Source organism: Neofelis nebulosa, chromosome 6 (assembly GCF_028018385.1).
Source record: "Neofelis nebulosa isolate mNeoNeb1 chromosome 6, mNeoNeb1.pri, whole genome shotgun sequence".
Classification (NCBI taxonomy): Eukaryota; Metazoa; Chordata; class Mammalia; order Carnivora; family Felidae; genus Neofelis; species Neofelis nebulosa.
In genome coordinates, this window is record NC_080787.1 from 102,724,694 (window position 1) to 102,739,542 (window position 14,849).

The 14,849-nt window shown below is 43.9% G+C and overlaps 1 protein-coding gene across 1 annotated transcript; it reads left to right on the top strand.

Moving 5' to 3' along the window:
- The first annotated feature begins 10,427 nt into the window (after positions 1–10,427).
- Positions 10,428–12,049, top strand: GPR6 (G protein-coupled receptor 6). The gene has a single exon (XM_058732619.1). The coding sequence runs from the start codon at positions 10,445–10,447 to the stop codon at positions 11,531–11,533; it is 1,089 nt and encodes a 362-aa protein (XP_058588602.1). The 5' UTR covers positions 10,428–10,444; the 3' UTR covers positions 11,534–12,049.
- The last annotated feature ends 2,800 nt before the right edge of the window (positions 12,050–14,849 follow it).

Genomic DNA, 14,849 nt, shown 5'->3' on the forward strand with positions numbered 1-14,849 from the left:
GTGTTTGGGAGGGAGCCTTAGTTAAAAGCAGGGTTCTGAAACCAAACTGCCTACATTCAAACCCCCCTCAAGTGCCCAACATGGACACTTACTATTTGTGTAACCCTGGACAAGGGGCTTTCAACCTCAGTTTAAAATGTGGATAACAGTCTTCCTCATAGGGTTATGTGCATAATGACCCATGCTAACAATCCTATGTCTACAGTCTGGACACATTTTCAGACATGGCCAAAACCAGCCAGGAGGAACATAAATGGCTGTAGAAACTCTCCCAAAGCCTTCCCCCACCCTACTTCCTCCTTATCTCAAATGTAGCAAGTGTACTTCCCAGCCAGTCCTCAACAGTACCACCTAGGGGTGGCCTGGCCATTCCCCAACATAACATGGAAATGCAGAATCAGTGGGGGGCGCTTTCTCCTCAGACACCCCCAAGGCCATGGGCACCTTCATGTTGTGTGTGAAAAAACTTCAGAAGGGCAATATGATCCTGTGGAGTCAGGCATCTCTACATACATAGAGATGTAATTTACAAATACTCACACGGGAATAGTTTTTCCCCCCTTTTATAGAGGGTCCTTAAGAACCCAGACCTGCTGAGGAGTGACAGCCACATTAGTAAGTGAACTTAAGAGCCAAAGATGATGGATTCTTTGTGGGGATATAGTGGTGATGTGTGGGATGCTAAAAAATGTTTTTCACACCAAATGTGTGAGAATAGCTGAAATGTCAACACTATGTTTCAGTGACATCTGCTTTTCTTCATCTGATATCTCCCTTTTATTTTGTTATATTGAGTATTCCTTATGTTTCAGGATAATTTTCCTTTCACAGTATAAACAAATGCCTGGAAAAAATTTAATTTAAAAAAATGACTTTCGTCATTTGGGGCAGCAAAACCGAAAGTACCAGCTAAATTAAAGCCAACTTAAAACTGAATTGCTGGTACTTGCCTACAGTTTAGATAAGTAAATGTAATGTAAACATTGCATTATTATTAGGAATGAATGGGGACACCTGTGACCTAGAAATGTATGAGGGGGTGTGGAAGAGTAGGGATTCTTCTGTATCACTGATTCTGGCCCGGCTTCTAAAGCAATTGCAACCTTCTTCAGGACCCTGCAATGCTAGGTACCTCCTCTGTCATATAACACATCACTACACATGTGTGTGTGCGAGCATGTGATCACACACAGAAACTTGCAAACACACACCAACATAATATGCGTGTGCACACACACCCATCCCAGTGTGACACAGGAGGACAGTACACATCCCTGTAGGCACACATGCCTATACGATGCACAGTCTCAACAAACACATGTCCACAAAACACACATGAACACACAGACACCTCTTGAACGTGTATATATCACCCATGTGCCAATAACACATGAGCACTACACACCCACATAAAGCACGTGTAACACACAGATGCACCGAACACACACACACGCACACACACACACACACACACACACACACACACAAACTGTGTGACTCTTGGTCCTCACAGGCCCTAGCCTCAAAGTCTTGATGGAAGCAGTTCACGTGGACAGGGAAAGGGCCACCTAGACCATCTCAACTTTGGTTTTGCCACAACTTACGACGTCTCCAGTCACAGGGCAGTCACTTCAATATCTTATTCCCAGGACAGTTGTGAAGCCTTTTGAATTAAATTAAGACAACCTGGGGACTAAAGATTGGGCAACGTGTCTTTCTATAAAAAACTGAACATAGCACTAAGTGCCAACTTGATGCAATTGTTTGAGTGGAGTGTGAGAGCAGATATGAGTGAAATTTGGGACAAGTGGTTTCAATGAAACATTTTGCAAGAAGAAAAATCATTTCATGTACAGGACTTGGACTTGAATTCTCAATATACCTTTATGTATTTCATGGCTTTAAAAATATACAAATGTATTATCTGTGATTTTATTAAGCTGTCAAGTGATGGAAAACTCAAAATAGTAGTGACTTAAACAAGACAGAAGAGGAAAAATAATTCTACGTCATGTAGGTATAGGGTGTGCAGAGCTAGTATAGAGACTCCATGATCATCAAGGACCCAGGTTTCTTCTCTCTGTTGCTCCAACACCTTCAGCATGTGGCTTCCACTTCGGGACCCAAGATAGCGACTCTGCCTCCAACCATCATGCTCAAATTCCAGCCAGCAAGAAGGAGGAAAGAGAAGGGAAGGGCATGCCCCTTCCTTTCAAGAACACTTTCTCGAACGATGCCACATAACACATCCATTTATGTCTCACTGGGCAGAACAGTTGAATGACCACACTGAGCTGCACTTGATGCCTAGAAACATGCTTTATGCTAGGTGGCAATGTGCCCAGCTAAAATGGGAGGTTCCATTACTCCAGAATAAAGGGAGAATGGATATCGGAAGATAGCGATTGGTTTCTGCCAATGCATTAAATACAACATTAAAAGGATAAAAAATAGCCTCCACTCAGAGGTAATCACTGTTAACATTTTGATATATAGCATATATATACATATTTATATACACACATATATTTATATATATACATATAATGTCTTTTACGAAACTGAGCCCATTCTTTATTCACTGTTTGGGTTTTTGTTCGTTTTCATTTTAGGAATGTCTCTTTATGACTATATATAGATATTTATCCTTTTTTTAAAAAGCTCAAAAGAAAAGTCTAATTAATCCACCTCCACCTAATAAAATAAGCATGTGATCCAAGTCATTCAAATCAATTATTCCTGCTTAAAGCATCAGTCAGTTTGGGGTACAGGGTGGGGATGTAATCTACATCAGGTAAAAAGCTGGCGGGTGTTAGAACCTACGAGAGGGCAGGGTCCTTAGCAGAAGGAACACCTGGGACTACAGAAATCCTGAGAACACAGGCATAAAGAGGACCCTTGGTGAGGACTATCCTTTGTGCACACAGGAGGGATGTCTGGAGGGAGAGGGAGAGGCCAGAGCCACACTGGCTTCCTCCTCACTCCTGCCAAACCCTCAAATACTGCTGGCTCGATTATTCAGCTCATGACATTTTGGGAAAATTATTTTATGGATTCAGCTGTTTATGATACTTAGGGCTTTATTCCCTTAGCAACTCTCCTAGGTTTTAGAATCCTTCTCAAAAGATCAGGGGATTACATTTCAGATAAGCATCCAGAGCAGTGAGTTATCTTAGCAGCAACTCAAGAGGCATCAATTCCTGCTTGCTCTCATTGAGTAAGCTTGCTTTATTTGCTCGATCCCCACAAGTGTGTCACAGAAAAGCAGCCACTTTCTGCTCTCCACTGCTTACTGAAGCATCAATTCGAATCATCTCTCTGCTCAGAATCTGCCCTGAGTCCCTATTTCCTCTTGCACCAAGTCCAAATTCTTCCGGTTGACCTGTGGGACCCTCCAAAATTTGCCCATTGCCCCCAAATGATTCCCTTCTCCTCAGGCCACACATGGCAGGGAAGTCAAGACATCTCAGGTCTGCTTTCCAGAGCTGAGATGTTTTCCAAAGAAGTGAGACGTTATAAAAACACAATACTCTAGAACAATCAAAACTAAAGGGAAAAGAGGAAAAATTTCCCTCAAGTTTGACATGCAAAAGATGAATATCTTTTCCAGTAGACTTGATCAGCTATATAAAACCAGATTTAAGTCCAAAGAGAGGTTAAGAATAGATCATTCAAGTAAGAGAAAATTCAACTTGTTTAAAGAAAGAGAGACAAATGGTCTACCTTAGTAGAAATCAAACAAATATAATTTAAATCATTAATGAGGTACCACATATGCCCTTTGAATTGAAAGAATATTTTGAAATTAAAAAACCTCAGTGCTATAAAAGCTGAAGAGAAACTGGTATACTCACAGAGTGCTATTGGCATTGCAAATTATTGTAGTCATTTTGAAAAGCAATTTGGCAATGCATTTCAAGAGCCATGAAATGTTTCTGCCCTTTGGCTGACAATTTTCATGTCAAGATAATCATACACAATAAAAATAATTATGTGCATGAAAGTAATCTTTGCGGAGTTATCTACAATAGCAAACATATAAACAACCTAAATGTCTAACTGTAGGAGAATGGTAAATTAAACGCCACTCTATGTCTTTAATGTAATACTGAACAGCCATCAAAATGATAACTGTAAAGACCCCTTTCATTTACTGTCTATTAACTAAGGTCCTCCTCCTCAAATTTCCCAAAGAATTAGAAGGCAATCACTTGATTTTATTGGTGACTTCATTGAAAGTGCAGGACTGGCAGGCAGCCAGGCTGGAGTGAATGGGTTGTAAATGAGGGGTGAGAAAGGGGAGTGCAGTTTGGCTTGAAGGGGAAGAGAGTAATAGGGCAGAAGCTAGACAGAGATGTAAGTTCAAGGGAGAGCTTTTCCTTATAAATGGAAGAGATCTGAAGGGGAAAGAGATGGCTGAGAGGCCAAGGCTGATTTCAGAGAAAGTAGCTATTTGAGGAGGAGAGATGGTCAGGAACAAAGATAGAGAGGGTTGTGAAGACAGGTGGAGGGGCAGGAATGATGAGGAATCCAGATGGGGCCATCCTTGTGAATGTTAAGGTCATCTATAAACAGCTATTCACAGTAATATTGAAGTTATAAAATACAACCTGCATCATTTTGGATATGCCTGTCTATTCCAAGTAAAGCGTCTTTGAGTGTTGGAAGTTACACACCTTTGCACGCATTGAATTGATGTTTGTTTTGCTTTCCCATGAGATTGCTGCTATCTTGTACATAATGTGCCTGCCAGTGTCCTGTGTACCCTTGAACAACTCACTTCACCCTTCTGAACTTCAGTTGCCCCACTTGCAAAGAAAATAATGCCAAAACCCATGTAATTGTTTCAGAGAATGAAATAAGATAGAGCATGGACTTGCTGTGTGAGGTCCACGGCACTTTGAAAATGTAGGGCAGGGACTCCTGGATGGCTCAGTCAGTTAAGCCTCTGACTTTGGCTCAGGTTATGATCTCACGGTTTGTGGGTTCAAGCCCCGCTTCGGGCTCTGTGCTGACAGCTCGGAGCCTGGAGCCTGCTTCGGATTCTGTGTGTGTGTGTCTCTCTCTCTGCCCCTCCCCTACTCATGCTCTCTCTCTCTCTCTCTCTCTGTCTAGCAAAAATGAATAAACATTTTTTAAAAATTAAATAAAATATAGGGCATGACAGATTAGATTTCTTCTGTGTTACTTTCAAAAATACCAGTAGACCCAACTTTATCATTCTCGTGTTCAATAGGTCAGTACTAATATAATCTAACTGAATCTAAATTGTAACATTATACATAGCCCCATGAAACTCCATGAAAGTTATTTTTGCTCTTTATGAAAAAGGACATATGTCTTTAAATGCTACTATTTTTCCTCATTTGTTTCTCATGCAAAAAAAAAAAAAAATGTTGTCCACCACTGAATTAAATAAAAAAATTTCAACTGCCCTGCACAATGTTCTGCATCTTATGGGCATGTAATCATAATAATAGTGGTATGCTCCTTTTCTAAATTTGGTGGGAACATCAGGTTATGCTGACCTTCCAGAATAACAGCCCTTTGGAGTAAAGACCAGTCACCTGGCATAAAACAGGAATATCCCTAATGTGTTTGCAGTAGATAGGTACCTTGAACATTATGACACGCCTCCAATGCCTGGGGTGAGAAGTAACCCTAGGGGCAGGTGAAAGCAGAGAAATGGAGATATTTTGAATATCATTCATCCGCCTCAGGATGTATCCCAAAAAGATTACACTCCATCCAATATCCTGGATCTGGACAAACAATGTAGGCTATTCAATGGCCCTTTGTGATTGCTGCCTCTTTCAGCAACAATCTTCCTTAATAACAGCTTCATACATCTCACTAAACACCTGATTTCTTCCAAAGCTATCAGAATAAGTGTTTGTGTATCACCAAATAGACAAATTTCCCAGTAGAAAACTATACGACTTGTCTCTAAGAACCATGTAGAGGGAGTGTGTGTGTGTGTGTGTGTGTGTCTATAGGGGCGTCTGGCAGATGCCCAGAGAGATAGGCCAGAATTGCTAGCGTGGGTCTTTCCAACCTAGTTTTATAAGGTTTAGACAGCTTGTCTGACTGTAGGTCTAATTTTGTAAAACAGAATTGATTTGCAAAAATCTGGGCCAGGAGAGGGCACACCTGGGAAATGGCTGTGAACTAAGAACAAGGAAGGGGGCAGATGCTGAGGTATACTGAAAGTTACAGAAAAATGGAGGGTCCAGAACAACCAGAGCTTAGACCCTGATGGGAGCCATTGAGCTCATCAGAGCCAAATGGGAACCAAGTGTCAGCATTGATCTTGGGCCATAAAAGAGGTTCGTGTGGAAAATCAAAGGTTTGCAGAGAAGATCTGGTTAGTGCCTTAAATCTGAAATTAAACTAAGTGACTGGATTGTTGCTATAATTCCTTTGTTGCAATTATTCCAAACTCCAGTTCACTCTTTCAGGAGTTCTCCTGCATGCTAAACTGATAAGAAAGGGGATTGAATGATCACTTATGTGAATGTTCTCAACCCTGGTTCTATTAGAGACTATAGAAAACCTGATGCCGAGCCCTCGGTCCAGGCCAAATGAATCAGAATCTTTGAGTGAGGGATCCAGGAGTTGTTTTTTTTTTTTAAGTTTTTAAACTTAAAAAAAAAGTTTTTAAAAGCTTTCTAGGTAATTCTAATGCACAGCCAGTGTTGGGAATCATTGACTTAGGCTAAAATGGGCAAGAGATACCCAGGGAAGCCAGAGAAAGAGTTGTGATTGAGAGGTCGTAATTTCTGGGCATAACCTCTGACAAGGAAAGCATTCTCATGTTCATGCTTGGATAGTACTAGAATAGAAAGGCACCAGAGGATATGATGGGCATGTCACAGGGTTGGCAAAGATGAGTTCAACCTGTGATTACAAGCCAGAAAACAAAATTTTGCATGCCCCAAAACATAACCCAAACCAGACAAGCTGGTAGATGAATAGTATATTTCATGAAGTATCAAGGATTTCAGAATAGAAACTCACTCAAAGTAGCTCAAGATTAGGAAGGTTTGTAGTAGAGACACAAATGTCAATTTCAAGACATCTAGGGATCCAGGCTCCCAGAGTCAGGAACTAGACAATGACTAAAGTCATCCCCTCCATCTCTCAGTCATTTGATCTTCATTTCTGTTCCTTTCTACACATCTGCTTTATTCTTTCATTGCACCTGGATTCCTCCAATTACTCATATCACACAAGGCTCAACATGAGTGCTCCAGCTCTAATCTGTTATGATCTCTTAGGTCCAGAGCCCAACACTGACTGACGATTGTCACAAAGTATCTTGGTTCAAATTTTCAAGAAGAGGAATCTGGCCACTGGTCCAGCAAAGGATGGCTGGTCTTATCTCACCTTGGGTCAGGTGTCAATCTCCTTCCATAAACTAGGCTGAGAGTGGAAAATGTCATCTTGTTCATAGGCTGAACAGACTACTGGAAGGGCAGATACTTGCGAGGATCTGTTGGCAGAGTATATAATGAAGTACATGTAATACTCATTCATTACCAATGAACCACACACTTTTCTTCTTTCCCATCTTCTGCTTCCCAGGAGATGGACAGGCATGAGGGAGATAAGGAGGAGCCTGAAAGAACATGTTCTGTCTACTTTCAATGTTCAGCCTAGCATATGAGAGAAATAAACACAGACTGGCATGACCAAAAAATAGCCTATGAACCCTCAACCAGCATTTATGTACATAATTCTACATGGGCTATCTTCCTCCTGAAACCACCAGAAAGTCCACTCTTGGCAATGATGAGCGCCTGAGGGTGTCCAAAACACAGGATCTCTGTTCAAGTTCAGTCTCACACTTTCTGCTGCATTATGACATTCAGATGTTAAGAATTCCCCTCCTTTATTGGGCCTTTATCTAATTGTTTGGAAAATTTGTAATTAACATGTTATTACATGTGGTTTGGCAGTTCATTTGACAGCTCTGAAATAACATTCTTGGCTTTTATGTGAGAATCTTTTATTGAAACCCAAAATAGCTCTTTTCAGAAACTTAGAACTTCAGGCAATTTGGGGATTCGTGGAAACGGTGGCTGGAAAATTTTATAAACTTCCCAAAAGGAGAAAATGTGTATAAACTCATTCTGTGGTCCAACATTGGCTATTCCAGCAAAGAACTGAATGGTTCTATAGCTATCCTTCTTTCCTCTACTTAAGTTCAGCTGCATTAAGGCAGAGTGTCCAGGAGGAATCTGAACTCGGGCACTATGTTTAAAGGAAAAAAGTCAGAGTAAAAATCTACCTCCCACCCCAGCCTATAGACAGTCTGAATTTTGTTTTATTTTGTTTTTTCCTTGTAGAGCCCATGGGGCTAGAGGCAAAGTGAAGCCAGGAAAGGGAAGAAGATACACAGGGAAAAGTAGAGGAAGCACCAATAACAAACGTCTATTTTCACTTTGCCCAAAGCATGTGGTCCCTGAAAAGCATGGCTATGACCTCAGTATAATGCCATCATGCCAAAGTGCAATCGTTTATTTTAGAGCTTTAGAAGGAGTCAATTATTTCAGCTTTTGCCTAAGTACAACTATTGGAGATTCTGGCTGATTGAATAAAAGAAGAAGTCTACTACTTGTATTTTACTGACAAAACAAAACACCTTTAAACTAAAAGGATGATTTATCTGGGCTGAAAATAAAACTCCTGCCTACTGAAGTCTGGTGCAGCTGAATTATCACTATTTTCATCCTGTAATTTGTTTTATAGGGTACTAATTAACAGGGCAAAGTCTGTTGCCAGGAAAGTAAATCACATTTTGCTGTTTTCTTCTTTTCTAACAAGACACAGACCTGGTATTTAATTGAAGAGCAAGTTCCAAGGGCACTATCAGCACTGAAACTGGGGAACACTGGGCTGGGAAATCATGGTGAAACCTGCTGTGTAGAGTACAGGAAAGACGGCGGGAGAGAGAGGAAAGAACAGAGGGAGAGAGAATGGAATTGCACAGGTAACTTCAAAAAAAAACCCTGTTTTCCCTCAAATGTTCCATCTTTTCTCTGTTTCCCACAACTTTCCATTTCCCCTCTGGCTCTACTCAACTGACACTGTACCACAAACATCTCAAAAAGCTCATCCTCCACCCCACCCCCACCCCCAGTTCATTCATTCCTGTCCCCAACACAGTACTATATATTTTTTTAAGGTAGCAACTCTGCCATTAGATCTCCCTGCCCCAACCTCCTCCTTCTCCAGGGCTCATACTTCGACCTGACCCTCTTGGTGGCCTTTGGCCCAAGGTTTTGCAGCCCGGCCTTGCAGCTCACACCTCGCCCCTCTCCTCCCAGTTCACCCTCCCTACCCCCAGACTTCACCCCTCTCTTCCTCTCCTCGTTCCCTCATCCCATTCCTGGAGGTTCTGGACAGAAGGTGGCCGCTCCGTCTTCTCCTCCCTCCTTGAACCTTCGGAGACGTACTTTGGGGGAGGAGAGACGGAGCTGGGGGGTACTGATGGGCGGTGGAGGGGAATGAGTGCCGGCTCGCACTCGGGAGCCGGGAGCCTGACGTCACCGCTCCCTGCCAGTCAGTCTTCCGCGGGCGCGCTGCTCGTAGCCGCCTTTTCTGCCTCTAACCTTGTCTCTCACTTTCGGCGGCGCCGGCACAGAGACAGGCGCCCCGCGCTCTGCTCCGCGCGGGCCCGGCCGCCCCGCAGGCGTAGAGTCTGTCCGCGCGGGGAGCGCAGCCTGCGCCCCGCCACAGCGCTCATGATCAGCGACTTCCTGAGGCCCTGACTCCCCAGGTGAGCACCCGACACCCGAGAGGAACTTTGAGGGTGTTGAAAAGGGAAGGGGTGAAGGATGGCCAGGGGGCTTCCCTGAAGCAGAAGAAATAGGGCCACGCTTGATTCCACACCCTTCCCCCACATAGACCCCCAGCTTCCCTCCCCCAAAACCCCTTTCACAGGGATCTCTGTGGCCTTCAGGGCCCGCTGGACTCCGCGACCTCCGAAACTTCGCTTTCAGCACCGCGGACAGCGACTCCGACACCTAGTTTAGGAAAAAGCCTAACCCTGTCGGCCAGAGCCGAGGGCAGGACTCGCCAAGGCTGATGCCCCTACCTAGCCAGGTGCAAACGGGTGCCTGTTGCAGTTACGGGCACACTTACGGGACTGATCTGTGTGTATGCAAGCGCATGTTCTCTGTGTATATATGTATCTGTGCAAAAACTCAGATATCCGTGGAGCAGTCGTGTGCGTTTCACTCACACGCTCACTCCGTACTCAACAGGTATTTATTAATTTTAGGTTCTCAGCCACTGCTTCCTTGCTCTGCTCTGGGGTCCTGGGGTAGGATGAGCAATATGAGCGAGGCACCCGCGCCCGGGGAAAGTTCCCTGGCGGCGTGAACCACACACCTGACGCTCGCTGTCCCTTTTCCACGCAGGGGTGCAGCGTCAGCCAGCGATGAACGCGAGCGCTTCCTCGCTCAACGACTCCCAGGTGGTGGCAGTGACCACCGAGGGAGCGGCGGCGGCGGCCACAGCGGCAGGGGCGCGGGACAGCGGCGAATGGGGGCCCCCTGCAGCGGCGGCGCTGGGGGGCGGCGGCGCGGCTAACGCGTCCCTCGAGCTGTCTTCTCAGCTGCCCGCGGGGCCGCCGGGGCTGCTACTGTCGGCGGTGAATCCTTGGGACGTGCTCCTGTGCGTGTCGGGGACGGTGATCGCAGGCGAAAACGCGCTGGTAGTGGCGCTAATCGCGTCCACCCCGGCGCTGCGCACGCCCATGTTCGTGCTGGTGGGCAGCCTAGCCACCGCCGACCTGCTGGCGGGCTGCGGCTTGATCCTTCACTTCGTGTTCCAGTACGTGGTGCCCTCAGAAACGGTGAGCCTGCTCACGGTGGGCTTCCTCGTGGCCTCCTTCGCTGCCTCGGTCAGCAGCCTGCTGGCCATCACAGTGGACCGCTACCTGTCTCTCTACAACGCACTCACCTACTACTCGCGCCGGACCCTGTTGGGCGTGCACCTGCTGCTCGCTGCCACCTGGACGATGTCCCTAGGCCTCGGGTTGCTGCCGGTGCTCGGCTGGAACTGCCTAGCGGAGCGCTCCACCTGCAGCGTGGTGCGCCCGCTGACGCGCAGCCACGTGGCGCTGCTGTCCGCCGCGTTCTTTGCGGTCTTTGGTATCATGCTGCACCTGTACCTGCGCATCTGCCAGGTGGTCTGGCGCCACGCGCACCAGATCGCGCTGCAGCAGCACTGCCTGGCGCCGCCCCACCTCGCAGCCACCAGAAAGGGCGTGGGTACGCTGGCTGTGGTGCTGGGCACTTTTGGCGCCAGTTGGCTGCCCTTCGCCATCTATTGCGTGGTAGGCAGCCGCGAGGACCCGGCAGTCTACACCTACGCCACCCTGCTGCCCGCCACCTACAACTCCATGATCAATCCTATCATCTATGCCTTCCGCAACCAGGAGATTCAGCGTGCCCTGTGGCTCCTGTTCTGTGGCTGTTTCCAGTCCAAAGTGCCCTTCCGTTCTAGGTCCCCCAGTGAGGTCTGAAGGCTTTCTTTGTCCTCCCACCAACACCACACCCCCAACAAGCCAGCCTTCCGTGAGCTTCTCGGTGCCTGCTGATGAACTGAGACACCAATAGTGTGAATCTGGCTTTGGGAAGAGAAAGAAAGAATAAACATAAATACATCAAACTCACAAAGGACAAAGAGGCTCGTTGGCACTTTACATATACAGTGTATACATGTGTACATATATATACAAATATTTGTATCTTCTGGAGGTGTTCAGGATGTGGAATTTCCTGTTCTGTGAAAAAACTAAGATGTGGTTGTATCCTCAAATTGTACATCACATTTGTCAAGTGAAGACATCCCAATACTGCTTAATTATAGCACTTTATTTTTAGCTGCTGAACTGCCAAAACAGTGTTGCCATTTTCAGGGGCAGGGGAAGGAAAGTAAAAGGTGTATTTTTGTTGTATGTGATAGAATATTTTGCTGCACATGCATCAGTAAATTACAACGTATTTTGTACACAAATAAACACATAATAAAAATGTAATTTTGGGCATGTGACTACCGAATTACTATTTAAGAGCTGAATTATTAGTACATTTACTTAAAAAGTTTATTATGTATCATCTCCCTCCTATGAAATCTTAATGTACAAAATCATGCATTTGCACATTGTTCATAAATTGTCAGAGATACCTAACACCGATTTGCAGTGGGAGGCTGAGAGGGAGTAATATATTCACATAGCAGTATTCATAGGACACTAAAGGGTTATTGGTGTTATCTGTGCAAATTAATCTGCCCCTTGGTTTCTGCGTTTGGAAGACAAACTCCAGGGAATGTCTGAAACCATACCTTCCTCTTACCATATGTGCAATTCTGAAACCCTTTTAGTTGTAGCTTTTCCAAACTGGAAAGAATTTTAAATGTTTAAAATTCATATTGACTGAGTATATTTTTGCTGGCCAGTTCTTGTAGCAAAATGCACAGCCTTATGAAATAAATTCTTCAAAGACAGGATTCCAAGATACATTGTTCATGAGGTAAGTGAAGGTATGCTCAGCAGCCTTATCTTCAAAACACTGGGCATTAAGATTCCCGGGGACCAAACATTCCCATTCCACCAATGGATATAAGTCATAATTAAATGGCCCCCTCCCCTCCTTCTTAAAGGATGATGTGAGGATAAATAAGATAACACGTATGGACATTTTGAGCATCTATGAAGAAATACGCACACAAGCACAAATTGTTACTGGTCTTAGGCCTTAGGAAAATACCACAAACGAATTTTTTCATACAGTCCAGGAGTATTTATTGAGTGCCTACTATTTGCTAGACACAATTCCAGGGCTTGGAATACAGAAGTGAACAAAGTAGACAAAAAGTTTCAGTGCTCATAGTGTTACATTCTCATGGAGGAGATGGCCTACAAGCAAATAAACACACACACACACACACACACACACAGATATTTGTTACAAAGAATTGATTCATCAATGCAATTTTGGAGGCTGAGAGGTCCCAAGATGTGTAGTCAGAAAGCTGGAGACACAAGAAAGCTGATGGTATTGTTCCAGTCTGTCTTGAAAGGCCTGAGAACCAGGAGAGCCCATGGGCTCAAGATCCAAGAAAAACTGATGTTTTTTTTTTTTTTTAATTTTTTTTTTCAACATTTTTAATTTATTTTTGGGACAGAGAGAGACAGAGCATGAACGGGGGAGGGGCAGAGAGAGAGGGAGACACAGAATCGGAAACAGGCTCCAGGCTCCGAGCCATCAGCCCAGAGCCTGACGCGGGGCTCGAACTCACGGACCGCGAGATCGTGACCTGGCTGAAGTCGGACGCTTAACCGACTGCGCCACCCAGGCGCCCCCTGATGTTTTAATTTGAGACCAAAGGCAAGAAAAGACCAGTGTTCGAGCTCGATACATTGGGCAACAGAAATTCCCTCTTACTTTAGCTCATCATTCTTTTCTGCCTTCAATTGATTAGATGAGACCTAAGACCTACCTACATTAGGGAATGCAATCTGTTTACTCAGCCTACCAAATCAAATGTTAATCCCAAACAGAAACAACTCATAATAAGGCTTGACCAAATGTGCACATCCTGTGGTCTAGTCAAGTTGACACATAAAAGTAACTATTACACTAAGAGAGCACAATGATACAAAATAAAGAAGGAAAAGCATTTATTGAGGAAGTAGTCAACTGTGTCAATGTTGCTGTGAGAATAAAGAAAATGAGGATTAAAAACAATGACTATAGATTTTTTTCATATCAATATCATTGGTGAACTTGACAAGAGAAACTTCTGGAGAGTAAAGGGGAAAAATAGCTTAACTATAAAAGATACAAGAGAAAATGCATGGGCAACCTAGTCACCAACATCTTGCCACAGAAGTATGACCTTTTTAACACTATAAAATATAGTACACTTTATAGGCAAATGGTTTTATAGTGTCTGTAAATTTAGAGCCAGGAAGATTAGTGTTATTGCTCATTCATCAAATTAACATTTTATAAAAAACTAACCTTCATAGACTATTCAGCATCGTCAGACACTTTCAGGCCCTATCAGTATCCACAATGCATTCAAGCAGACTGAAATAACAAAAGCTCTGGATGCAAACGTTTCCAAACATGTGGTGGAGAAAAAAATAGAATTTTAGAGATGGAACAAAGAAGTCAATATTATTATACATTTTATAATTACAGAGAAAAATTTCTTGCAATCAGTGAATTAAGTAAGTTCAACACTAGGATAATAAGAGAGGGACCATGGATCTGACTTCAATCTATTTGGTATTAATATTCAACTTCAGCCCTAGTCCTAATCAAAATGTTTGAGAGAGCCAAGAACAAGGAGATACTAAACAATCAGGTTGTTAATATCCTGGCTTACGCAGTTGGCCAAGCTGTGTAATGTCAGTAGGCTTCATATTAACCAACTTGATGGTGTGCAGATATAAAACTGTGAGTAGGTCTTGAAATATTTCTATGGAGGAATGTCACATATTCATTTGATGTATCCAATATTAAGACTCTCCTGTTTCAAGACACTATGCTAGTTGCTGGAAGTATACACTCTTTGAAAAAGGCAAGATTCACTTAAACATCCAATTGCTACCCACTTTGCTGTGTAATGGGCATCCAAAACGTAACACATTTAAAATTGGGCCACAAATATTTACCCAAACTCTGCTCTTTCTCCCTTCTTTCCTATCTAGGTTAATGGCAATGCCATCTTTCTACCTGTTCAGGCCAGAAACCTTGGAATTACACTTACCCCTCTCTTTCTCTCATACCTCCTATCAATGTATCAGCAAAACTTGTCTTTATTTT

Bases quoted from the DNA above. Each gene is read 5' to 3' on its own strand.
- GPR6 (XM_058732619.1), top strand. From the start codon at position 10,445: ATGAACGCGAGCGCTTCCTCGCTCAACGACTCCCAGGTGGTGGCAGTG.